At 35.8% G+C, this 27,868-nt stretch overlaps 1 protein-coding gene across 2 annotated transcripts; it reads right to left on the bottom strand.

Annotated features, from left to right (window-relative positions):
• Positions 1–9,894: 9,894 nt before the first annotated feature.
• drm (odd-skipped family member drumstick) lies at positions 9,895–22,559 on the bottom strand. Of its 2 annotated transcripts, none has more exons than XM_015323515.2 (3): positions 21,923–22,559; positions 15,639–16,496; positions 9,895–13,243 (listed from the first exon to the last, which is right to left on the bottom strand). In XM_015323515.2, exons 2-3 carry the CDS (start codon positions 15,866–15,868, stop codon positions 13,180–13,182), a joined length of 294 nt encoding a protein of 97 aa, XP_015179001.1. In that variant the 5' UTR covers positions 15,869–16,496; positions 21,923–22,559; the 3' UTR covers positions 9,895–13,179. The 2 variants fall into 2 exon arrangements, with proteins under 2 accessions (XP_015179001.1, XP_015179000.1); XM_015323514.2 differs by having other exon boundaries at positions 9,895–14,006.
• Positions 22,560–27,868: the final 5,309 nt, after the last annotated feature.

Here is a 27,868-nt window from a genome sequence, read left to right on the forward strand (position 1 = left end):
ATTCTATCTAAATTTATAATCTTTGTCTCTAGGTAAAGACGTTAGTTTGCATTTGGAATATTAACGATTCTGCAGCTGTCATTTTAATTGTCTCGATGACAGTATCTCATTTCTATGAGTATCCTTATATCAAGAGTATTTGAAACATGCCGTCGTAGTAAAGCTGTATATTTTCTTGAATGTCTTTCTTTCATTTCTAACGATTTCCTTTTAAATCCGGTAACAGCCAATCGGATTTTCGGTTTATACATCTATTCCCTTCAACGCTTCTTCTTTATTCTGTTGTTATGCTAAATCTTTTAACAAACTTGTCAAATAATAATAAGATTATATAGATTGTAACCAAGATGGATTGACTTCTTCCGCATTTAAATGGTTTAGGAATACCAAGAAAAAGAGAAAAGGTTGAAAAGAGGAAAACATTTTTCTTAATTGTTAAAAAAAAATGATTATGAATGAAAAATATAATGGGATTGGAGAAGAATGAAGAAGGATCAGGAAGGAATGAAAACAATCTTACCTGAGTTACACACCTACAGTTTGCCGATTTCAAAACGAACTCATGCAAAGGAAAAGAAGAAGAAGAAGAAAGAGAGGAAGAATGAAAAGGAAAAAAAAGTCTTTCTGTAGAGAGGGAAGACTTCTTCTCATCCCGGATTCAAATGCACACCCTCGGCTCCCGGTGCCACATAAATTTGGTTCAAGTCGGTGTGAAGACAGCGATGCTCCGCATACCAAAGCGTTCTCCTTTCGTGTTCCTCATGGTTAACAAAGTGGGATACCCTCGAGAAAGCAAGCCGTCGTCCTCTTTCGTCCTTCGTAATCTAGAAGCGTACATCAAGGATCCGCTCTTTTAACAGTCTGTCCTCCTAACTTCTACTTAAATAAAGATTAAGATGTTTTCGCGCGATTACCACTTGTGGAATCTATTTTCTCATGCTATTATATTTTCGAAGGAAATTCATTTGGGTTCTTCCTTCCTTCCTTGTACCCACACAAACACATACACACAAACACAGTAATATAAAAGTAACGTTTTCATTTATCTCACCTTTTAACCCTTTGGTTAAATTTCATTTAGTAATCGTTTAGGTTTCTCTATGTGGCAAAACCTTTAAGCAAAAGTTTCTCTGAATGACCTGTAAGAAAAGACGACCAACTGTGGGGGATGCGAAAAGGAAAAAGGAAAAAGAGTCAGAGAAAGAAAGATATATATATATATATAGAAAGAGAGAGAAAGAGAGAGGGCAACGAGAATATAAGGCAGTTATTTACGAGACAGCGCCACAGCATAACGAGCGTCCAAGAGGCCAACGAACGACTCTAAGCGACGCGACACCGATCTGTTCTCAAAGCACATCGTGAAATTTCGCGTAATACGATTTCGCGTTTTTAACTCCCCCTACTGTAGTCAGATATCCAACAACAACAAATAAAAAACAAAGTTCCTTAATAAATATATGAAACCGTGTACTTGGATTCTATGATAAATTTTCATGTTAAACTATGTTAATATTTTCAAAGTGCTCAATAATATACCTAAATTGATCTAAACGAAATTCCATCTCAACCATAATCGAAAACAAAAGGATGTGTTGTAGCCTGGTCACAGCAGGCGCGTGTATCCGAAGAACAGCGAGTTATTCGACGACGTCCATAGCATTCTTATTCAAGACTCGAATATACGTCTATTAATACGAAGAAGAGAAAGAGTAAGGTCCGGGTTCGGGTTCTCCTGGCCGGTTGGTTGGTTGGTTGGCTGACTGGCTGGCTGGCTGGCACGAACCGAAACGTTACCACTCTCGCTCTCTTGGATATTTATTATCGGGCGTCGATCGCATGAATCGCCAATCGATATGCCATTCGTGCTGAAGTTGAGCAGCAGAAGAAGAAGAAACGGAAAGGACACCCCGCGGATGGTCTTGCGATAGACGCGCTTGACGCGACCTAACAAATGGCTGTTTTACGTCGGGAAGAAAATGAAGCGAGCATGACGTGTTGATTTTCGGTTGGTCTCCGGGAGCGTGCGAGCGGGGGTGGAACACTCAATGGGACGAAGAGAAAGAGGGGGATACGTCGAATAACGAAACCCTAAAGACACGACACTCCTAATTCTCTTTCATTCTTTCTTTCATTCTTTCTTTCATTCTCTTCCGAAGAACAGAACACGAGCCAAGAGGTGTTACTTGTCAGTCCTCGCCTCGAGGCAATGACAGCCTAGGCTTTGGAAATTAGCATGGGATAATGGGACTCAAAACGCAGATCCTTACTGTTGTATCCCTAAAGGGGACCAATGAACGCTTATACAAAAACTTAACTTGTATTCTCTCACGAGAGAAAAGGGAACCCCCCCCCCATTTCTTTTAGCGTTTCTCCTCATCGTCAGCACATTTTTAAACAAATATTTCGACTATTTGAAATCCTAATTAATGACTTGGTTAAAAAATACTATATGTGTTTTATCTCAACTAATTTACCCTAAACATAATCATGGTTGTTGGGACAGTTATCTCGCTTAGATGGTTTAAAGAGAAAAATAAAATCTGCCAAGTAGAAGGAAGGAAGGAAGGAGGGGCAGCACCAGAAGAAGAAGAAGAAGAAGAACGGCAAAGAGACACCCAACGCGTGACAGGACTCCACGCCCCTTCGTGACACCTCCTAAGATCGGTTGTCACCGATCTTTCTTCTCCAGACTTCGGGGACGTTGGATGATCCTCCAACGACACTCCCACATTCCCCGATGACTATGCTAGATCGCATCTCACGATAACGCATCGAAAACGTCCAAACGTTCGTTCTTCGCTGGGCTTGAATCCTATCCTCGCACGATGTACAACACTTTACGTGTCTCTCTCTCTCTCTCTCTCTTTTCCTTCTTCGATCCAATGAAGAAAAAAGATCGAGATTTCAACAAAGAGGAATCGCTTACCAAGCAACATCGCCATTCGAATTAATGAAAAAAAAAGAAATTTACCTTACGTACATATTTCTTCCTCTTCTTCTTCTTCTTCTTCTTCTTCTTCTTCTTCTTCTTCTTCTTCTTTGATTTTTTGAATTGTCGATAATGGACAGGAGACTAGTGTACACCTTGTATATATATATATACCCAGATCGAATCGAGAATCACATAGAGGGGAGAAGGATGGTAGAAAAATGAAAAAGAGATAGATAATATTTCCATAAGGTAATTTCGTGCAATGACTAACCCTGTCCATGAATGTGAATTGACCTTTAGCATCGCTGACACGTTGGCACACCATGTATTTCTAACTTCTCGATCCTTCGATACCTATCTAACGCATTTCGCGCGTACTACGTACAGCTACATCTATGTATATACATAGTTACATGCATCTATCTAACATACATATAGATTTGCAAGAATATATTGCCTTAGGGCGATCAAGTAGTCTTTAAACTAACGGTTCTTTACCTCGATCGAATATAATAATTCTGTCCGACTACTAACTTTGAAAATTTTTTTTGAAAAACCCCATGATTGTGCGAGTGTGTAAGATAAAATTAAATAAATTTCGTGAGCTCCGATATTTTCTAAGTTTTTCTAGAAATAACAAAAAATGGAATGACACGTTATAAAAGATAGTTGTAAAATTGGAAAGAAAACCAGCAAATGGGTCCACATCCTTTGGCGAGGGAGTTTACTACTTTAATGATCTACATCAACGTCAAATATCGATGGACTTACAACCACATTAGATGCGATTCTTATCCACTAACGACGATAAAATAGAAACGTAACAAGTTAGATCAACCTTAGCGGAATGAATTTCAGCAAAGGCAGCAATAATTTGGTTGGTAAGGTGTAGGTCGAACTCCTGGAGACCGATCGAATCGTTTCGGTGCCTTCACGGTGGGAGAGGAACGTTAAACGTCAACGTCGATGCTTCACCGGCGTAAATAATCGTTATTGTTGATGCTCGCAGCAGTGGAGTGAGTCCCTGTCTGTCTGTATGTCTGTCTGTCTCACAAACACACACAGATACACATACTTAGAAAGAGGAATCCTTTCCTGTTCCTCTTTCGTGGCAGCAACGGTGACTGGTGAATCACAACGAGACCTCACTCGCGTCGGCGGAGGCGGCTCTTGTCTCGTAATTTATAGATCGTGGCGAATCGCCGAAGGGGCACAATGATGACGACTACAACAACAACAACAAGAACGACGACAACGACAACAACCAACGGAAGAAGACTCTTTTCTTTATTTTTTTTTTTTTTACAACCAACCCTTTTTTTCCTATTTCCATTGAAATTCATATTACTGAAATTCCCTACAACTATAAATCATGAAAATACGTATGTATGTAATATTGGTTTCTCCCGGTAGCTAGGTCAATCGTTAGAAAAAGAGAGAGAAGTCTAGGTCGCAAGAAGTAAGAGAGAAGAAGTGGTAGTGGTGGTAGTAGGCGCCACACGGTGGAAAATCATCTCCAGAAGTCGATGGGAACCGCGGTGTCTCGGTCTTCACATATTGTGCCAACAATTAGGTGAAAGGCGCTCCCACAGATCTTATGGGGCCGCGACAAGAAGCGAGAGCTAGCTAGATAGCTAGACACTAGCGTGCGAAAGAGAAAGAAAGAGAAACAGAAATACGGATAGATAGAATAGAGAAAGAGAGTGAGTGAGTGAGTGAGAGAAAGAGAGAGAGAGTTAGTCCAGAGGGGACTGGATCGTTTAATATACCTACCGAGTCGAGTCAAGCAAGTAAGCAAGCAAGCAAGCAAGCAAACCAACGACCAACCGACCTACCTACCTACCAACCTACCGGCTGGCAAATGTAGTCGGTTACTACCTCTCGCGATATGCCTATGCCTATGTCTAGTAGGAGATGCGTTTAAGTAGAAGAAGCGTGGATGGAAAACGAGTTGAAAAGAAAGAGAGAGAGAGAGAGAGAAGCAAAAGTACACCTCGTGTTCGCCCAAGGGAGACTAATCTTGCCTGGTAGTTTGACGTGCCGATGATGCGGTAGTAACCTTTACGTACTTTATCTTCTGGTACTACCACGATATTCGCACCCACACCCATCTTCTATCCTTCCTTTTGCAAATGGTTTTATTCGTTTTATCTCCAACCTCTGTACATCCCCCCCCCACTGTTCATATAATTCCAACGATTGATGAATTTGTTTATCCCAACATCGACACACTTATCGACACGCGTGTAGAATCGTAAGAGACCTTAAACGATAACCCATAAGAGATATCTATAATATTGTACGTCCCATGTTTAGTTTCCAATCTCACACCATTCTACGTTTACGTTGATCTCACGAAGAAGATGAAGAAGAAGAAAAGGAAGAGGATAGGAAAAGATCATCGATGTTCCGTTAAATGTTCCAACATATGCTGTCTTAGCAACTACTACATACTATCTATCTATCTACTACTATTACTATTACTATTAAAAGGTGTTTCAATTGCTAGAAGGAAAATCTCTTATGTTAGATATTCGTTAGTCTTCCTAACACGTTCTTCTCTAACTTTTAATTGCTTGACAAAAGCGCATTTCCTTGTAACTTTAGCTTCCTTCTTCTTCATTTGCCTTGACCCAACCTTACGCAAACGATCATCGAAGAAACATCGAACACGCGCTTTCACTTCTTTTGTGAATCGTTAACTCGCAAGCAGCGAGTTTGACTTCTTCTTCTTATTTAATATTATTATTATTATTATTATTATTATTATTATTATTATTATTATTATTATTATTATTATTATTATTTGGTGATTATGAGATGGTCATTGCCGTCGATAAGTGAATGCTCATTTTCATTTGAAAACCGATTAGGATACAATACGGAAACAACGTTTTAATACATGATGTGTGTAATCTCTTGCAAGATTACAATCCTAGATACATTATTAAGTGATGCTCAAACTTTGAATTATTTTCTGAATTTGCTTTTTTAAACCTATACCTTTTTTCGTTTTTTGTTTTTTACGTAACTTCCAACTTTCATGAATATGTTTGAATGTGATTATTAGAAAGCTACTCGCACGCATATTTATGCATACACATAGACACAGTGTGTGTGTGTTCACAGACTCTTGGAATTTTGAAATTGAGGAAACGTATTTTTTGTAAAGTTGTCAGGGAGAAAGAAAGACATTGGAAATCATCATCATCATCGGCTTAACGCCTTTCGTGCTTTTGGCCGTTATCATATAACGGTGATCCCAACAGCAGAAGCAGCAGCAGCAGTAACCTTTAAGACTCTCACCTTTTGGTACTATCTATCTCCAATATAACATTCGCATCCACACCTACCAGTTCCTTTTTCATACCATTTTCTATCTATCTATCTCTCTCTTCTCACCGTTCAAATCTTTTTTTCTTTTTCTTGCTTACTTTTTTTACTTCACAACATACCGATACCGTTTAATAATAACTTATACGTTAAGAGAAATAGAAATGTTTTTAACGTATATATATATATATATATATATATATATATATATATATATATTATTACATTATTGCTAAGATTACACAAACGTGATGAACACTTTGAAATTCTCCTATAATCTTATAATACTTATTTATTTCACATAGTAAATCGATAGAATTCTACTATTGCGTGAGAGTAAGTAATTTTAAAAGAAAGTACACATATATTCTTGATAATTAATTAACGCAACAATAAAAAAATATAAAATAATAATAATAATAATAATAATAATAATAATAATAATAAATAAATAAATAAATGAAAGAAAATATGAAAAATAAAACAACGTAAAATTAATTGAAGCAAGGAAACAAAAATATAATAATAATAAAAATAAAAATAATATATATCATTATATATTACATATCATTATATATATATATATATATATATATATATATATATATATATATATATATATATATGTATATATATAATGAACAATAAAACAATTTAAAATTAATTAACCCAAAGAAACAAAAAATATAATAATAATAATAAAAATAAAAATAATAAATACATAAAAGAAAATATGAACAATAAAACAACGATAAAATTAACTAATACAAAGAAACAAAAAATGTAATAATAATAATAATAAATAAATAAATAAATGAAGGGAATGAACTATAAAAAAGAACCTAAAATTGATTAACACAAGAAAAAAAAATAATAATAATAAATAAATAAATGATTAGAAACCAATTAAAAAAACTAATGTAAAAGAATAATAAGAGGAAAGAAAAAATGAAATGGCCTTCGTTAGCTGTTAGATCTCAGTAAGAACAAGGTCTTAGGGTAAAAGAATTGTTGAATATTATAGTTGAATGAGAATCAGTGGCATAAGATTAAAATAATTGCGCTTCCATGAGTATAAAACGAAGCAACGAGTGAAAGCGAACTCTGTCTCTTTGGTGTGGCATTGAAGCCATTATGGTAGCGCGATTGTCGGTATGGACGTTTTTCGTCGACCTTTAACCCGTAAAAAAAATCGCTACCATATCCATCCTACCTAGAAGACTACTACAACAAAACAAGCAAGCAAACTAACTAGCAAGCAAGCAAGCAAGTAAGTAAGGCTCTCCTACATCGACCGCGAAGTTCACTTTCCGCCCGCGGAGGTGAGAGTTTCATGGGAAGCTTCTGCCCGCTACCATCCTCTTCATCTTCATCCTCATCCTTATCCTCATCCTCATAGTCTTCTAACTTCGTGGTTGTTAGTCTTCTTTTTATTTTTTTTTTAATTTTTTTTATTTGCATTTTTATTTTAGATGGTTTATTAACATTTGCCCATACCACCACAATTATTATTCTCGTGTTTATAACGATGAAATAATTTTCACTATTTAACACTCAACCATTTTTACCTTAATAGAAAGTATGGGATCTAATGGTTCTTTTTTATATGTGGGAATGGAGGGAAATTTTTAATTGTACTATTGGGAAAGATATTTGACTTTCCAAAAATTAACTAAATTGTTTTTATATTGTTTTTTTAATTTTTTTTAAGAATAATTTCTAAATAATTTGGAAAACAATATTTATTAATTATATATTATTATATATAATTTATTATATAATTTTTATACATTTTAAATTTGTAATTTTGTTTAAGTAAAAATTCTTCTAAGCAAAATACAATTAAATTAATTTAATTTAATTTGAGATAAATCGACGAGTTTTAGGGGTAAAAAAATTGCCAATTGAATTAACAATTGTGATGCATCAATAATAATAATAATAATAATAAAATATAAATTCATTGAATTTGTAGACATTCGTGTATTGAGTTAAAAGATTGTTAAAGGAAGACGTCGAAAGTCGACGGGGCACGACCGATCCCGGGAAGCAGCGCATCACCAGGTCGTATTCAATCACCGTGACATTCAGCTCACGACTTTTGCCCCAGGAGGTGAGAGCAGCTTCCAGTCGTATTGAACAGGATGCATCTCTCTCTTTCTCTCTCTCTCTCTCTCTCTCTCTCTCTCTCTTGGTGCATTACGCGTTTACCACCAACGCTATATTACCTACCTCTATCTTTTATACTTTTTAACTAAATCTTTCGCAACTATTAAACAGACTTGCAATTCTTATTGAACACTCTCTCAACTAGAGAGAGTCTTTTAACATGTATAATAAATTAACTGTATTAATTATAAACGAACTAATATGAACTAGTTAACGAATTATGTCAAACTCAGACAATGAAACTCAATGTTTTCCGTAATAATAATCATCATCATTATCATCATCTTCTTCTTCTTCTTCATCTTCTTGTCTTCTTCTTTGTCCACTGGTGTCCTTAATTAACCTAGTCATTAGTAAAGCAATACAGAATTGACAGGAATAAAAAAAGTCTAAGCTCAGAAGCCAGTAGGAAGAAACGCAAGGCCGATAATCATCGCTTGAACATAATTGAGAGACAAGGTACATAAGCCCTCCTTCTCTCTCTCCCTCTCTCTCTCTTTTACTCTCTCACGAGTATATGTTGTGACAGGAACGATAATTTCGTACAAACGGTTGGATATTTCACGCCTGCGGGAGACCTGTTCCGATTATGGCTGCCCTTCTTCATCTCTTTCGTTGAGGTACATTTTACTTTCGATCTCATCTGTGATTCACATCGCTTGCTAACTCAATATGCTAACTCGTATATATGCATACATTTATTTATTTAGTTTTCAATCTCATACTTAATCTATTAAATTGTTATATATATATTGCTATTATTTGGAATATAATATATTAGTAATTATGTATATGTTAATATGTTATAATCATTATATTTAATATTAATATTGATATATTATAATAGCTAATATATTATATATTTAATAATAGTTAATATATTAATAGTTAATATACATTATATATGCAATATTATTATTTTATTAAATCTAAATTTAATAAAATTAAAAAATTTTAATTCATATATATATAATATTATATTTATAAAATAGTATATATATTATTATATATTGTTTAGTATATATATTATTATATATAGTATATATATTATGTATATATATTGCTATTTTTTTATTTCACTAAATTCTTAGGACCTTTATCATAATGAAAAGAAAGAAAATGAACAAAATCGGATATACTATATCCGAACGTAATTCAAAGTGTGATTTCGTAGGAAATGACTGTGGTTTCGAATGAAAGAACTATGGTTTATAAAAAATAAAAAAGACTCTTTCTTCTTATCGAGATCACGAAAAAAGGGGGACTCTCAATAAACCTGTGTCGTTGGTTTAACATGGATGACCGTAAGGAAAGGATTCTCTATCTACAAACCAAAAACAGAGAGAACGAGGGAATCGAGAGGGGGAAAGAATAAAAATAAGAAGAAAAACGAATAAAAATAAGATTTGGTAGAAAACGTGCGAAAGGTGTCGGGATGAAGAAAGAACGAGATAGCGTTTTACGACTTGGCGAATTTATTGGTAGGCCGGTAGGGTGGGTCTTCCCCCCACAAAAGTACATTGCGATTCCCGAATAAGCACACGAATAGGTGTCACACACACGTCTCATCCTTATCTTTTTCACTCTCTCTCTCTCTCTCACTCTCTCTCAAATACAAAAACATCACCTCTAACCGGACTGACTGATTGTGCACAAATTTTTCTTTTACAAGTGCAAAGCTAGCGACAAATGCGTTAATTGTAAAATTGATATACATTAATTATTAAAATTAAAATTAAAATTATAATAATAATAATAATAATATAATATAATATATTTATTTATTTATTTATATATATATATATATATATATAATATATTTTAATATAATAATTATATTAATCATAATTATTATAATTAAAAAAAAAAAATAAAATAAAATAAAATTATTATCACTCCTATCACTAGTTACAAAGTGATAACACGATTCACCAATTACATGACTAAGTTTTACTCACATTATTAATAAACGTTGTTTTTTTTACTTCTTTTTTTCACCTAAATATTATTAAATTTTTGTTTTAATATTTAATAATACGATCGTAAAAAAGAAGAGATTTAAATCGCATCGTCCACGTATTTTATTTTTTTTCTGCTTTTTCTTTTTTTTTGTTACGTTACGTTATTATGTATATTAAAAAGAGATACATATATCATGAAAATGAGAAGAAGAAGATACCACAAAAAAAAAGAAAAAAGCTATGTACAAAGCGCGACATCAAATATGTTGTTGTTGTTGTTGGTTCCTTTTTTTTTTAAACGAGATGATACGGATACATTTCTTTCAAAAAAAAAAAAAAATATATATATATATATAAGGGACCCCCGATAAAAGGGACACACTCACACTTTTGTGTTAAAAACAAATTTTTATCTTTCTTTTCTTTTTTGTTCGCTAACATTTTTTACCTTTCCGACCGTCTGATCGGCCACTCTCGATAATACTCGAGATGCCTCAGCTGGTTTTTACTTTTCTATTTATTTACGCGAGTTTTTTTCTCTCTCTCTCTTTCTCTCTTTTTTCTAACGCGTGTACGTAATTCTTTTTTTTTTTATAAAGAATTTATGTATTATTCGTGTGTACATATTCGTGTATGCAAATAATTTAAATTAAATCAAGCAAAACATCTGATACAATCATATATATATACTAAAAATATAAATTAGCAATCTACAAATGTTTCTCATTTTGATTCTTGTTGAACGATGATTTCGTCTACAGAATGAACAGAAACGATTCACATTTTCATTCGTGGGCGTTCCATCTCACGAAGGACATTCATTGATTGTATAAACGACCATAAAAAAAAATCCACGCAAGTTTGATCGAGACTAAAGAATGGAAAAATCGATTGAATAAATCGGTTGGTTGTTAGAATGCCAATACCATTCTACCGAGCCTTGGCTTGTCTTCCATAGACGAAATCAAAGTTGACAACTTCTTGAACGGTTTAACCCAGTGGAAATTGATTCTAACTGACCGGTGTATATATTTTTATTGCCATGATCAACTTACGTAGTAATTGTGGGACCCGCCTCTCATTTTTTACGACCCCAAGGTCATCGTGTTTATACATATTAAGAATATATTATAACGCCGACATCATTTGAAAAATCTATTTTAATAATTTGATATAAAAAAAATAATAATTAACTATTAATTAAAATCGATTTTGTTAGACCAAATTGTTCCTATTAGTGTGTCGTCAAACCAAGAAAGAACAACGAAATGAAAATTATCAATAAGAATATTTGTTTCAACGTGATGGGCACCACCAGATGTTTCCAAGTTGGACAACGACAACTAAGAAGACAACTAAGTCGCCTAGGGCTTGGGCGTGGTTCACAGTAGCCAAGAGAGAAAAAAGATCAAGTAGTAGGTACGTCGAAGATGTTGCATCCTCCCTCTTCCCTCCTACTTTCCATCCTTACCTAACAACACTACTAACTCTCTCTCTCTCTCTCTCTTTCTCTCTCTCTCTTTCTCTCTCTCTCTTTCATTCTCTGGGTTATTACGTAGTCCAATTTAGAAACGTTAGCCCGGAGGTGAAGTAGCACGAGCTCGAATCCGAGGATCCTTCATGAATGCACGCTTCCTCGCGCCATAATTGTACGTTACAAAGGATAGACATCTTTAAAGTTGGATTGTTATTAAGCATTGGAAGGTAGTTCTTTTCCACCGTGTCGTTGCTGCTGCTGCTGCTGCTGCTGTACCCTCCCCCTTTTTTCTATTTTTTTTTCTTCTTCTTTTCTCGAATGATTTGGTCTCTCGTCGTTAAAACCATTCACCCACCGGCTGGTTGCTTGCTTGGCTAGCTAGCTAGCTAGCTAGTTGGTCGGCTTTGTCTTTGACAAATGGCTGGACCCCGCTAATGAATTCATCTTTCGAACTGCCGCAACACACAATCACACACAGACACACACATTCACGACGAAGACGACCACCGTTGAAGAGATCGTTGGTATCGATCTTGTTCGATACCAGATGATTTCTTCTTCTTCTTCTTTTTTTTCTTCTTTGATGTTTTCTTTTTTATCTTGAAGATGAGGACACAGCGTTGATTGACAGATTAAAAAGACCGTACTCGATTGAAGATGACGATGACTACGACGACGACGACGACGACGACGACGACGACGATGACGATAACGATAACGATGACGATGACGATGACGATGACGATGACGATGACGATGACGATGACGATGACGATGACGACGGTGACAGATTTCTTTTTTTCTCTCTCTCATCCAGGTTTGTTCGTAGAAGTGTTGTTTGATGGAAAGTCTAGTTTGTCGTCTGGTTAATAATTGGTGTCATCGAAAGCTTCTTTTTTTTTTAATGATGTGGCTGACGTCTAGGTGTTTAAGCTCAAGGAACTGGATTGGGATATACGAGAGAGAAGCAAGAATGATCAAAGAAACGCGCTAACCCGATTGAGAATTAAATTACACACGAGGGAATATATGACACGAATATGAAAGAAGAAATAATAATAATAATAATTAAATTGTAATATTAATTGTCAATTAATAATCATTTGAAACAACGCGTAATTTGATTTACGTGTTTGTGAAAAAATTGCAGTAATGATTTGTTAATTGCATGTATATTCATAATTATCATCATCGTATGTGAGTGTATGCAAAAGAAAAGCGCGTTTTTGTTTTTGTGGTTTTTTTTTTGCTTTGTATTATATTTAGAATATTTTTGTATTTGTTCGGATATGGCAGGATGGCTTCTAGTACCTAGAGTAGCCATTTGAGTAGCCGTTGGAGCCCTTGTAGGGAACAGAGTGTATGCTCCTGTAACAGAGATCGTCGAAATCGGAAGATGAGGAAAGTATATTGTAGAAGAGAACAACATAGTTCACTTCATCAAATTACTTTCTTTTTCTTCCTAGCCTTTTTTTCTTTTTTTTCTTTTTTTATCAATCGTATCGATCTAATGTTCGCGCAGTGTTAGTAAAAGTAGTAAAGTAAAAGACCAAAAAAAAAAGAAGAAGAAGGATGATAAGATAGGAAAAAAAAAGGAAGAAGAAAAAAAGGGATATAATAATATAAAAGAAAATACGTAGACGATTCGGATAATAAAGTGATGAAATATAAAGTAAACAGCGAGAACGAAAGCTTAATATCGGATTGCGTGTTTTAAGGTAAAAAAGTTGATATAGTAAAACAATTAAAAAACGTAATGTGTGTGGAAGGAGAAGGAGGTGGACATATAAGAAAATCTTATATATATAAGAAATTTTAGCGCATGCAAGATATGTAGTGGGGGGAGGGCGGTCAAAAAATTGATTGCAAATTGATTGAGCTTTCATCGTGCATCGAAAAAAAGAATACGAGGGGGATGATCAAAGAATGCGTGGTTGTAATTTGAATTGTTCTTGTTACTGAGTAGTATTAGTAGTTGTAGTTGTAGTAGTAATGATTGTTGCTGTTGTTGATTTTGTTGTAGTTGTTGTTGTTGTGTGCATTGTTGTTGTTGTGTAGTAGTAGTAGTAGTAGTAGTGGTATGTGTCAAGGTGCAGGAGATTTCAGAGCTCCCGCTCACCGCCACCCACATCTACAACAGAAGAGAAAACAAGACCACCGCCGTTATATACAAGGTATCCATTAGTATCCACCAGTATCGAAGATTTATTTTATCACCTCTCTCAAACTCTCTTTCTCTCTCTCTCTCTCTCTTTCTCTCTTTCTCTCTCTCTCTCTCTCTCTCTCTCTCTCTCTCTTTCTCTTTCTCTCTTTTTCTCTTTCTCTTTGCGCGTGCTCTAACGTTTGCGCAAGCGAAACAAACCAAGTCAGAGAAAGAAAGAAAGAGAGAGAGAGAGATTCAGCAGCATTATTTCAATCTGATTTATGGGTCAGACCAACTCAAAGTGCTGCCCGTTTCTCTCTAACCCCTCCTCCCCTACCTCACCCTTCATTCTCATTCTCTTTCTTTCTTTCCTTCTCTTTCGTACTATTTTAAATCTTCTTTAACTCCCGACACACAAATTCTTCCTCACAACTCTCCTTATTCGCACCTTTACCTCGATCTATAAGAAAGAAAGAGAGAGAGAGAGATGGGTGAAGGTGACACGGTGTAACATTGCAAGGCCAATGGTGTGAAAAGGTCATCTCGGTAGCGATCTCCTTCTCACTCGCTCGTAACGTTTGTCTTTTAAGATTCTCCTTCTTCTTCTTCTTCTTCTTCTTCTTCTTCTTCTTCTTCTACTTCTTACCATTGTTTGTTTCACGCGATTGACTTCCAATGAATTTTTACCGACTCCCCTCAGATCCGTCCAAATTCTTACCAAGACGTTCCATAAATATTTTCTTATTTTATTTTATTCTTTTAAATGAAAAGTTCACTAAAATCGTTCGATTGCACACACCCCGAACCGACGGATAATTTTTCTACGATTGATTTTTTTCCATTTAAACCAAATTTTGTATTCAAATCTCATTTTGATCATAAACTTTTGATGAATTAAAATTTTTTTTTCAAAACACTTAAAATGAACACTAAAAAAAAAGTTTAATCAAATTCACTTGTTTAATTTAGATCGAAAATTCACATTATTGAATAAAACTTTCTTTTCTTCTTCTTTCGTAAAACCGACGGAAAGAAGTAGAAGAAGAAGAAGATTTCCCGTAAAATCCAATGCTAAAAATCCGACGGCTAGATTGACGAAATGAAACGAAATATTGAACTTGTGGTTACCCGTCGATGGAAATCGAAAACTTTGAACTTCGAACAATGAACTGATTTCACGCACAATTCAATTAAATTGATTGCACACTGTGTTACACGTTAAACCCATTTGGCACAATTTCAACAAATCAATAAGATAGAAGAAATATGAAGAAGTTAAAGAAGAATATAAAGAGAAGAAAATAGAGAAAACCACTTTCAAGATTTAACACAATTTTTTCTTTTTCACTGTGAGAACATAAAACGAAGAGAAAGAAACGAAAGATAGAAAGAAAGAAAGAAATAAAGTCAAAGAGACATAATAGAATCGATATAGAACTTAATTTTTTTTCACAGCAAACCCAAAAAATAAAAAACAAAAAGATAGTTTTAAAAAAAAATAAGAGAGAGAGAGAGATAGATAGCTAGATAGATATAGAAAGAAAGTGTGTCCCCCAAATAAGATGAGGGATAGAAAATCAAAGTAAGTAAAGATGATATTAAAAATGAGATTGATGATACCTGTGCTGCTTGAGATTATCCTGCCGCTTGAAGGACTTTCCGCAGACCTCGCAGGTGAAGGTCACATCGTCCTTGTGACTACGCTCGTGAATCATTAGATTGTAAGGTTTGGTGAAGCGCCGCTGGCAGTACTTGCAGACGAACTCTACGGTGCACTTGGCGCGCATCTTCTGCCGCCGGCCGAACTCCCTGCCGTGCCCCTCTGTCTCCATCGGCATTATCGCGAACATCCTTATAAATTCCCACCGCTCCTTCTCTTGGTCTCGACCCTCTCTTTCTCCTTCTCGTTCAAGTTCCCTCGCTAACTCTTTCTCTCTCTCTCTCTCTCTCTCTCTCTCTCTCTCACTTGCTTACCCGTTCTCTCGTTCGTTCGTTCGTTCGTTCGTTTGTTCCTTCGTTCGCTTGCTCACTCTCTCTCTCTCTTTTTTCTCTCTCCCTCTCGAACCAAGATCTCTCCCACTGTCTCCTTTTCCCTCCTCACGCTCTCTGACTAACGCCTCAAGAGTCCTTCCACCACTACTCCACAACAGACGACGACGACGTATACCTTCCTTCCTTTTCTTTCTCTTTCTTTCTCTTTCTCTCTCTCTCTCTCTCCTTCTACAAGTCCTGCAAGATCTCTCTTTCTCTCTTTTGTGCCTCCCGCACAGCTAGGCAGCCTCTCGAGACCGGCTGCGTGCGATTACTACGAGTGAGATCACTGCTTATACCCGGACCCGAACGATTCGTTGTCCTCGTCCTCGTCGTCGTTGTTGTCCTCGTCGTCGTTGTCGTCCTCGTCCTCCTCTTCCTCTTCCTCGTCCTCTTCTTCTTCTTCTTCTTCGTTGTCTCTTCGGTGAACAAGCTCTATGCTACTACCTGCAAGCCAAAAAAACAAAAATCACGTTCGATGATTTTACGCCAATGAATTTTTCGTATTCTCCTTCTCCTTCTATCCTCCACCTCATCGTCGTCGTCGTCGTCGTCCACCTCCTCCTCCTCCTCCTCCACCCTGTCTTCTCGATCGTTACCACCCATGTCGAAGGTTGCGAGACTGCGTTGGACGACGTTATACGAGGTACTTTATTGGCCCGAGAAGATAACGTGACTCGAGATAACCCGCCCTCAACTTTCTGTCTTTTTTATCTTTTATTCTTTTTTATCCCCCCTTTTTTTTTTATTTTTAATTTTTTCCAAGATCATTCTCTCTCTCTCTCTCTCTCTCTCTCTCTCTCTCTCTCTTCTTTTTTTCTTGAAAGAAACAAGAAGGAAAGGTTTTGGAATCAATCGAATTTACGAAATTCGAACACGATCGGTAAAATAACTCGTTCCGGTAACGTGTTCCCACTCGCATGATGTATGCAAATTATCCATGTAAGTATTTGCTCGTAAAATTATGCTAATCAATAAAGGAACACACACGGCGTGGTTTTTTAATATAAATAAATTTATAATTTGAACAATTTCGAAAAATACTCGAATTCGAATTACTTTTAATTAATAAAACAAAAATGTGTTGACGATTCTAATCGAAATTGTAATGATGGCAGATTCGTCTGACTATAATAATAAAATATAATAATTGAATATTCAAATTAAAATATAATTATATCGTTTAAATGTTTCTTTCGTAACATTACGAGAAACAATTCTTTTTTTTCTATTTTTTACTTCTTTTTTTTCGTTATAATACACAATCGATTGTCGTGATTTATTATTATCTCACCATTGTATTATTTAAAATCATCGATTATGCGTTTCTATCTATCCATCTATTTCCCCCCTCGTCTATCTTCTTACGCAAGTGTATTATGTAAAAGCTAGACAACTAAGTAACCTCAACTAGACTTAACACTCGTCGTCTCGTCTCGTAAGAAGATTTAGATAAAATATAATAACTTTTGCACTAACGCTTAGAATCCTCATTTCAAAAAGAAAAAGAGAGAAAGAGAGAGAGAGAGATCAACCAACCAAGCAACCAACTAACCAACCAACCAACCAACCATGTACCGATCATTTTATAGTCGGTCGCGCGTTGTAACGAATCCTTGTTCTTATTGCGTGAAGTAAAGAAGAATTATGAGCAAGCATGAATTACGAGTCGGGATATGTCGGAGGGAAGTAAGCAACCTTAAAGTCTTCGCAATAATGTCGGCCGTTAAGTATTCTGTTTTGCGCTTCAAGATCGATTCCGAAGAAGAAGAAGAAACTATGAGAAGAAAAAAAAAAGAAAGCTCACTCACTCTCTCTCTCTCTCTCTCTCTCTCTTTCTCTTTCTCTTTCTCTTTCTCTTTCTCTTTCTCTTTCTCTTTCTCTTTCTCTTTCTTTCTTATGAGTACATATACAAATGGAGTGGACATAAATTATCATCATCCAACGCGGTGATCTTCTCTATTATTAGAAAACTCATCTCGCGTAGGATGACTCCATCATCGCGATTAACGAGTCTTCTTCTTCTTCTTCTTCTTCTTCTTCTTCTTCTTCCTTTCCTTTCCTTTCCTTTCCTTTCCTTTCCTTTCCTTTCCTTTCCTTTCCTTTCCTTTCCTTTCCTTTCCTTTCCTTTCCTTTCCTTTCCTTTCCTTTCCTTTCCTTTCCTTTCCTTTCCTTTCCTATCCTTCTATCATATTTTATTTCATTTTATTTTCCATTTCACTTTTTTCTCTGATAATAATAATAAAGATCTCGAAAGACCTGTTAAGTAAGTAATAAGGATTAAAAAAAAAAAACAAGAGAATGGAAGTTGAGTATAATAGATCCCTCGGGGGTCTAAAATCCCATTGTGGTTTAAAATCCCCCCACCCCACTCCCTATATTCCCCATATATATTCCTCATACTCGCACGCGCTTATACACGCACGCACATTGATATATAAATACGTACGATAAATACATACATATATATATATAGGTGTATACATATTACAGAAGCTAAAAGCAGCGAAGGTGCTACCGTAAGGTATCCTGAACGAAACACGACGCACGCTCGAATAAAGTGGCGTGTCCGAATGAGTAATAAGCGTGGCTGGGCGTAGCCCACTTGGTTAGCGATGCTAAAGGCTCAAAAGTGGGGGCCTAATCCGAGTGGCGTGTTACGCACGAGTCACGCTTCTCCCTCCTCCTCTCCTTTCACGCTTCTCCTCTTATCCCCCTCTATCCCCACCCTACAACCACCCCACTTCAACAACCCCCACCATTCCCATCCCAAGTTACCCGTTTAAAAACGCGAACGCGTCAGATTGGGGCGGGTCTTTCTTTCCTTCTTCTTCTTCCTCATCTTCATCTTCTTATTTTACTTCAACTTCAACTTCTTCATTTTTTTTTCATTTCTGCTTCAAATTCCTAGAATTTTTGTACTATTTTCTATTTTTTTTATTTATTACGCGAACCATACCGAATTTAATAGGATCAACCTAGTCTCCCCCCCCCTCATCCCTCTGTCTTTTTATAAGATAATGTATGATAATTTATGATAATATACCGAGTTTTATAATAGCTCGTTTCTCTTTTTCTTTGTAGAAACCATCTTTCACTATCGTTGCTTCTAAATATATCTCTTTTTGTGTACTATACTTCTTACTATGAAGAGAGTACGTATTTATTGGCTACCGTGTATATTTTTGTTCTCTTCTTTTTTTAAAAAAAAACATGAGAAATATTGAATGGATCGGTATGATAGAGTTATTTAATGTACCTTGTTGATCGCACAACTCCTTGATTGTATATATTTATATATATATATATATATATATATATATATATATATATATATATATATATATATATATATATATATATGTGTGTGTGTGTGTGTGTGTGTGTGTGTGTGTGTGTGTGTGTGTGTGTGTGTGTGTGTGTGTGTGTGTGTGTGTGTGTGTGTGTGTGTGTGTGTGTGTGTGTGTGAACATGTTTAGAAAGGTCGGAGCGAAAGCAACCGGTGAAACCGACGAAAATTTGCTAGACAAATAGAGACACGATAGCTCTTCCTGTTAAAAGCCAAAGTAGTAGATAGGTAGATAGATAAATAGATAGATAATTGGATAGATAACTCATATTATGTGATTTCACTGTTGTTTATAAATGCAAGTTAACTTAGGAACTAAAAGTGTGCAAACTGTAAAGTTTATGTAAATAGTTTTCAAAGGAATATACGCGTCATTTGTTTTTAACATATTTTTACCTATAACGATTTCTAGAATTATGATGATGGTTATAATATAATAATAATAATAATAATAATAATAATAATAATAATAATAATAATAATACTCGTTTATTCTTTACTTAGTCAAGGAAAGCGGATATGTCGATAATATCAATTTTATTCTTTACACAATTGTAATTATTGTTTTATTTCTTTTGTTTTTTTTATCCAACAATTATTATTATTATTATTAAGATAAACTTTCCACTATGTTAAGAGAATTTTTCTAAGAAAATCAACATCAAAAATTTCTTCGTAAAAAATAGAAAACATGTCATGTACAACGTAATGTAAATTTCATCCTAATTTCACCTGACCCATAAATAACGTTTGACAAATTACAAGGAAGACAAAAATCTACCTCCCACCCTTAAAAAAAAAAAAAGAAACCAAGAAAAGAACGTGGAATAGTGAAACGACTTCCTCGTGATACGAATAACCCATATGCTTTTCACCGTAGAGGATTAGATAAATAGTTAGATAGATAGATAGATACCGTAATATGTACGTGAATACATATATGAGTATATACTATACCACCATGTATAGATGGTTGGACCTCTCGTGATCTGGTTAGATACGTGTCTTGAAAATACGATTTGAACTATCGTTTTCTAGTCCTACTTGTTTACTTTACCAAGAATTTCAACGAGTAGATAAAAAAAGTTAGAAACTAGATAATATTATGTCTACTTGTATTTTCTTACAAAATCAAAAATTTATACCGAATAAATAGAAACGAATATGTTTATAAATATAAGTAATACCTTTTATATAAATTTTATGAGATTAAAAAAAAAAAAGAAAAGGGTACAATAAAAATGAAATTCATTTGTAACATTGAAATTTGAAGAAATAGAAAAACCTTGGACCATGAAATCTGAACAAAGAAAAATAAGAAGAAAATGATGATGATGATGATGAAGAAAAGAAAAGAATGAAATTGGAAGGTATCAGTTTTCCTTAAGGGATCACGCGATACGGATTGTATCGCGTAGGGCTTGACGGAGGGAGCGAGTAGCAGCCAACCAAAGAAGCCCGCTGGGAATAGCCAACCAAAGAGAGGCCGAGCGATGTGCGTGTGCACTCGTTCTCGCGTGCACGTTGGAATAAAGAAGGGAGAAGTATAGAGAGGAAGGGAGAGAAAGAAACTGGAAGAGAACGGGAGAGAAAGAGAGAGAGAGAGAAAGATAAGTCTTTGGTTCGTTCAGCACGCAGCGGAGGACGGTAGCCAACCAAAGAGAAGATGCTACTGTGCACCGCCCTACCATCGGCTACCGGTTTTGGGCCACTCGCTGCTGCTGCTGCTGCTGCTGCTGGTGCTCCTTGTTCAGAAAGAAAAAGAGAAAGAGAAAGAGACAGATAGAAAAAAACGAGAAAAAAAGAGAGAGACAACCGCAACCCCCTCTCCACCGGATTCGATGGTTCGACATGTTCGGAACCACCAACCCGAACGTTCCTTTTTTATTTGTCTTATTTTATTTTCATATGGTGAAATCGATAATACATTGACGATATACATTGCCTATCAATTATATATATTGAATTTCTAATTAAACGTTGATATATTTAATCTATCGGTTAATAATTAATCATAATTTATGGATAGGGTCTTGTGTATATATATGCTTATAGAATTATATAAAAATTCCTACAGGTGAAGGTGACAAGTAATAATCATTTTTTTAATGAGATAACTATTACGATACATAGAATCTTATTCATGATACGGAAATAAATAAGAAGATTAGATGAGAGTATACGCGTGTTCGTATATCTTGTCGCGAATGAAACGAAACGGAACGGAACAAGCGGTAGCCAATCAAAAGTAAAGCCGCTACTGTGCACCGCCCTTCTGCCAGCTACTGGTTTTAGACCGACCGCTACCAGAGACTTTCACGAATGTGAACCACACCCTTTCCCTCCTATACTCTAAGTAACAGCAGCAAAAGAATATGAAGAAGAAGAAGAAGAAGGGGAGTTCGAGATATAATCGTTCTATCTAAGGAAAGGTCTTATTATCCCTTTTATTTGTTTTCAAATTTGATGATATATAAAAATAGATGATTAAAAAATAAAAATAAAATAATATGAAGTGACTTACCGAACCAGAGGATTCTTCTTCTCGCGAGCACGTTTTATTTCCTTCTCTCTCTCTCTCTCTCTCTCTCTTTCTCTTTTTCTCTATCTCTCTTCTACGTTCCAAGGAAAAAGCGCGAAATGAACACGCGAGTATGCAAAGTGGGACTCTCGATGATTCACGAAATAATAATTGGAAAATAGATGTAAATGTTGACGAAAGTTAAATTCGAAAATCAAAGAGGACTTTGATGGGATTTAAATCGTATATGCAAGGATCTGAGTTGATCTCTAAGGTGTCTTGGGAATAATGCACGGCTATCTTCCGGGCTGACAGGTCTGGACCGTTTGGATGCGCGGCTTCGACTGAAGCTCCGTTTGGTCGGCGGGATCGCTGGTAGCCCGAATAGGTAGGCACTCCGGAGGACGGTAGGACGCTGTGTGTAACCGCCAAAGGTCCCCGGCAAGTCGTACTCGTTGTCTTCGTCCTGGTCGTCTTCTTCCTCTTGTTCTTCTTCTTCTTCTTCTTATCTTCTTCCTTTTCCTATACTTCTTCTTCCTCGTGATCCTGGTCGTAATCGTAGTCGTCCACTTGGTCGTCCTCTTCTTCGTTCTCTGCTCTGTTGTCTCTCGCTTATTCTGGTTGGATGAGAACCGGGAAACATCTCCCTACCGTCCCAACTCACAGATGCGACCACCGGCTATCGTAGGTGTGCAGGGAGCCTCCCTCATTTCTATCCAAGAACCTTCCAGGATCTTTCTTTCTACTTGATAGTAGTGGTGAAAAGTTAGTGGTGTTAGTAATGTTGGAGGGGGTAAGGAAAGAACAGGAGCATCGTAAAGGAAAAGGAGTAGGAAAACGGTGGAAGAGAGTGGAAGAAGAAGTGGTAGCGCTCCTTATCCCGACTCTCTCTGCATGCGTCCTTGTCTCTTTGGTCGCCGAATAGCAGCGTGGTTACTCACAAATCCTTCGTCGACGCGGCTTCCTGAGCTCCCGCTCGAACCGTCTCTCCCCGCCCTTGCCCTCGCCAAAGCCAAAGCCCTCCACATCTCACGAGATCCCTTCCATGGCTCCGCCATTAGGACCGCCCTCGTAACCGTGAGACGTAACCCAAGAAAGCGCATCCCTCTTCGCCCACGCGAAGAGCACGAGCGCGCGACCTCTCCACCCTTCCCCTTTCCCTTCACCTCCTTCCAACCTATCTTTCTTTCTTGTCGTAAACTTTACCCCCCGCGGCAGCGGTAGCTGCTATGCCCACCACGAAAGAAAGACGACCTTAGAGAATTCCAAAAAGAATTCATGTGTCTCTTTCTTTCTTTCTTTCTTTCTTTCTTTCTTTCTTTCTTTCTTTCTTTCTTTCTTTCTTTCTTTCTTTTTACCGTAACAGTTAGAATTCTTTGTCCTTTTTTTTTTCTAAATAAATCCCTCATTGAGACGATGAAAAGTCGAGAATGATCGTAGGAAAAGAAGAAGAAGAGTAAGAGAAGAGGAGGCGAAAGAGGAGGGAGGAGACGTAGATGAAGAGAGCGAAGGAGAGCGGGGGCTGACGCGATGCCGCGGGGGTTCCCAGGGCACGTGGGAAATGCACAGTAGTCGTCGTATAGTCGTCCTACCCCCACCTAGAGGACTCGTTCGCTCGCGCGGCTTTAGGCCCGCGAGCTACCCCCACCGTTGGACCGTCGGGACTTCCCCCACTGCAATCGCGAGTCTCTGAACGGACCCAGACGCGACGGAGAGTCTTGCGGAGCCACGCCCATTGAAATCTCGCGGTATCGTTTCATTGGATGATCCCACGCGGACTTGACGATTCACCTCCCTCGCAAGATCTCGATTCACTCTGCTTATCTTCTTCTTCTTCTTCTTCTTCTTCTACTTCTTCTTCTTCTTCTTCTTCTATTCCTCTTCTTCTCTGTTTCTGTTGCTGCTGTTGTTGCTACTCCTACTAGCGGGTAACGCTAAGGGAGAGAAGCAACAAAGAAGACGCCGACTGCACGCGAGGGTGGATTCCGATCTTCTTCCACTCAGAGCCACTGCTTCGACCATGGCAATAAGTTCGACAAAGAAAGAAATAGAAAATGAAGATGGAGTTTGGATGAAGCAATAACGATTATCACGAGGAAAGAAATCATTCTTCTTTCTCTAACTCTCCTACCACCCATTCCAACATTTATAATATTTTTTTCAATATCAATGATCTTTCGGTACAGAAATTACACATATATTCTCACGAATTCAAAGAGGTTCTGGTATCTAAAAGAACGATCAAAAGAAAAAGAAAGAGACGTTTGGGTTTTGTATTCAGGTTCGAAGGTCATATCAAGAGATTGCTTTCTCTCTAAATAAAATTTGAAAAAAATGTGAGAGAAAAAAAATATAAAAAAAGAAGAAGAGGACGCGTATTCGGTGGTGGAGTCGGCGGATGATCACACAGAGGTGTGCCGCCTTGTTGGCGCAGGAAACGGAAACTGGCGGAAACAAAGACTCGACAAACAGACGGCTTCCCGTAGGGAATGTTACCAGGGCAAATAGTGCGCGCGAGTTTGGGTCTACCTAGCGCTATCGCTTCTCTTCCTTTACCTCGAGCTCTTCCTTCCTTTGAGCCCAGGCTCGCGACAAATATTGTCACGAGTTCTCACCCTCTTTCTTCCTAACAACGAAAAATAAAAAAAAATCCTACCTTGTTTCACGATATCTCCTTCGAAGTACTGATAGATTAGGTACTTAGTTACCTACTCCTAGAAATGGTACTGCAAACGTTCCTTTCTCTAACTTCCCTACTTTCTCCTTTATTTTTCTTTTTTATCTTCCTATCTGTCTTTTTGAAAAGATAACGAGATGAAAACTGATCGGACCATTTCTATTCGCTTTATTTACATTCTTTTTCGAAAGAAAAACGTTTATTAAAGTATAATTTTTATTTTACAGTACTGTATCTTATTAATACTGTAATATAATTAATAATATTAAATAAAATAATTTTTAAACAAAACTGTAATCACTAAAATCAAATATTTGAATACTTTTGATTATAATACTTATAATATCATAGTTCTCGTGTTAAAAAAAGAAAAAAAGAAAGAACAACCCTAACACAGGTATCTATAATCTTCCTGTTTAGAAATACTTACAATATATTTCTAAATAAGGGTTATCCCCCTTAGTAAGATATAAAAGGACATAGGACAAAACCACGAAGAATCTTGGACATCTTTGAATCTTTGAGCTCTGGCAAAGCGCCGCTTCTTTCATATATACCTATCCATATACCTATCCATATACATATATAAATACATACTTATATACATATGTAAAAGACATGTAACGTTCCGGCCGCAAATCTACGAGCGACTTAAGCTTTATTGCGAGTGCCGTAAAAGCCGAGCACGGTTTTCGACTTGTTGTCCATGCCGCCTCATCCCCTTCATTATCTTCCACGAACAGGACACATTTATACACACACATATAGAAATATATATTTTTAAATCACTTTCTTTGATTAATCGATTAAACAAAAATATTGAAGAAATGTCTCGGAAAAAACAAATATTTGATAATTTATAAAATATATGAATAATATTTGTGTCAATAGTAGAACATACATAGGTACTTATACGTGTCTGTACAAATATTTTTTTTTTTATAAATATAGTTCTTTCATGATAAATTGATATAAAATTAATAATAAAAATAAATTATATAATTAAATAAGTATATTTAAAAAATTATATATATAATAAATTATATATTATAAAAATAAATTAAATATATAAATATATTATATATATAAAATTAAAAAAAATTAAATATTAAAATTATAATATATTAAATAAATATTTAAAAAATAATAAATATATAAAAAATAAATATGGTGGAAATAATTGGTGTGAACGTGAATTTCGAAGAAGAACAGGCAGCTGAAGATATAATAAAGATGTATCTGTTGGAACAATAAGGTGCGGCATTTCAACGAACGAAGTATCGTGTTATTAATAACGCTAATAACACCCAACACTAATCTCGTCAACTAATCTTGTTGTTTCACGATAAGGAGAGGAGTATAATGACAGGTATCGTCGTTATAATCCATCTAGATGTGTTGTACTCGGTTGTCATCTTCTTCTTCTTCTTTGTCATCGTCTTCGTCATAATACGTGAATAAAAGAAAAATATTACTTGTAAAATAAAAAAATGTACAAAAGCACATTTTACAAGACAACATTGTAATAATTTTTAAGCGGAAGAGATAATGTGTCTACTACGCGAGTTTTGTACAACCAACAATTATTCTCTCTCTCTCCATCTCTCTCTCTCTCTCTCTCTCTCTCTCTTCTCTTATCCATAAATTTCTTTCATTTTATGATTTTATTTTTTTTTTGTTTTTTTTTTTTATATTTATAGACATCTTTTTCTATGTGTCATTCTTGAAATTAATGCGAGAAAATAAAATTTAAAAAAAATTTGACTTTTATTGTCGATTTAAATATACGTTCAAGGATTCTTATAATAAAAATTAGCAACGTTAGGTTGTTAAATCGTGTAAAAGATTTAAAAAAAAATAAAATAAAATAAAAGTAAGGAAAGATTTAAGAAAACAAAAAAAAAGGAAAAAAGTAGGTTGAAAATATTAGAAGTACCGAAAAGTAATGGTCGTTACTACGCATGTCAAATTATTTCTAATAATTTTAAATGAAAAAACTACGATATTAAAAATTTGCATACCAGATAGAAAAAGGTGATTAATTAATTTAGTTAATTAATTTAAAATAATTAATTAATAATAAAAATTTATTTGAAAAATTTATTTGTTTGAATTTTGAGGTTAAAAAGCTATAATTTGGTAATACACGAATATCCTAAGCAACGTCTCGTTGTTGATTCATGTAAAAAATTAAAAAAAAAATAAATAAAATAAGATAAAAATAAGGGGGATATATTGATTCTAGGAAACCAAAAGAACAGAAAAAAAAAACAAGAAGAAAAGAAAAAATGTAGGTTGGAAATATAAACTCGGATGCGCTCTTAATACACGAATATCCTTTAATACGTTCTCCTCGTGCCGTAAAGTTAATAACGCTTTTACAACTCTATCTTCTTCTCTCTCTCTCTCTTCTCTCTCTCTCTCATTCTTTAAAACATACACACATTAAAGGTGAAAACGTAAAGTTGCGAGGAGCATATAGTTTACACGCAGATGACTCGTTTCTCGTTTCGTTCGCGCGACCCGCTCGCGTTGGGATTTGCTTTCGTCGCTTTACTGGATTTACCGACAGACACTTCACGCTCGGTGAAACACGCCCATGTTTGACTTGGCTTTTGAGTTACGCCGAAATTTTCAGAGAAAGATGCCGACAGACGTACACACATATATATATATATATATACGCATACAACAACGATGTGTCTTGGGCGAACTTATCATCGTCCTGTCTCTTTCTATCTCTCTCTCTCTCTCTCTCTCTCTCTCTCTCTCTCTCTCTCTCTCTCTCTCTCTCTCTCTCTCTATCCATCTCTCTCACTCTTTCTAACGACACACTACGACATTACTCAACGCACGCGTTGCAATGCGAGTGAGGGAATAGATTGTTTGTCGATTTTTAGTCATCTCTCAGCACCATAAGCCCGTCGACGACGTGCTGCACCAAGAAACGATCGTAAAGTTCAAATGCCTCTTATTCCGTACGAGGAACACGGAGAACAACTTCTCCCAAATTTTTACTCCATTATTTACAGGATCTCGAATAAAGTTGTTACTCATAAATGATCTCAATCTCCTGGATGCAACGTTTAAAAAAAAGAAGAAAAGAAAAACTCGCACGCGAATTAAAAATTGTCTTTTCTTTAATCACTATTGTAAAAAAAACACGATTTTTATACGACGCCATTTTTTAATATAACCTCGTAATTTATGTCATGATTTCTATTAAATTATTTTATTTTAAATACATTATAATTATATTTTGAATAAATATT

Source organism: Polistes dominula, unplaced genomic scaffold (genome assembly GCF_049000335.1).
Source record: "Polistes dominula isolate Pdom_NZ unplaced genomic scaffold, Pdom_raw_medaka contig_373, whole genome shotgun sequence".
Taxonomy (NCBI): Eukaryota; Metazoa; Arthropoda; class Insecta; order Hymenoptera; family Vespidae; genus Polistes; species Polistes dominula.

Bases quoted from the DNA above. Each gene is read 5' to 3' on its own strand.
- drm (XM_015323515.2), bottom strand. From the start codon at position 15,868: ATGTTCGCGATAATGCCGATGGAGACAGAGGGGCACGGCAGGGAGTTC. The intron at 13,244-15,638 runs GTATCATCAATC...TCTCTGTTACAG, and splicing joins GATAATCTCAAGCAGCACAG to GAGCATACACTCTGTTCCCT.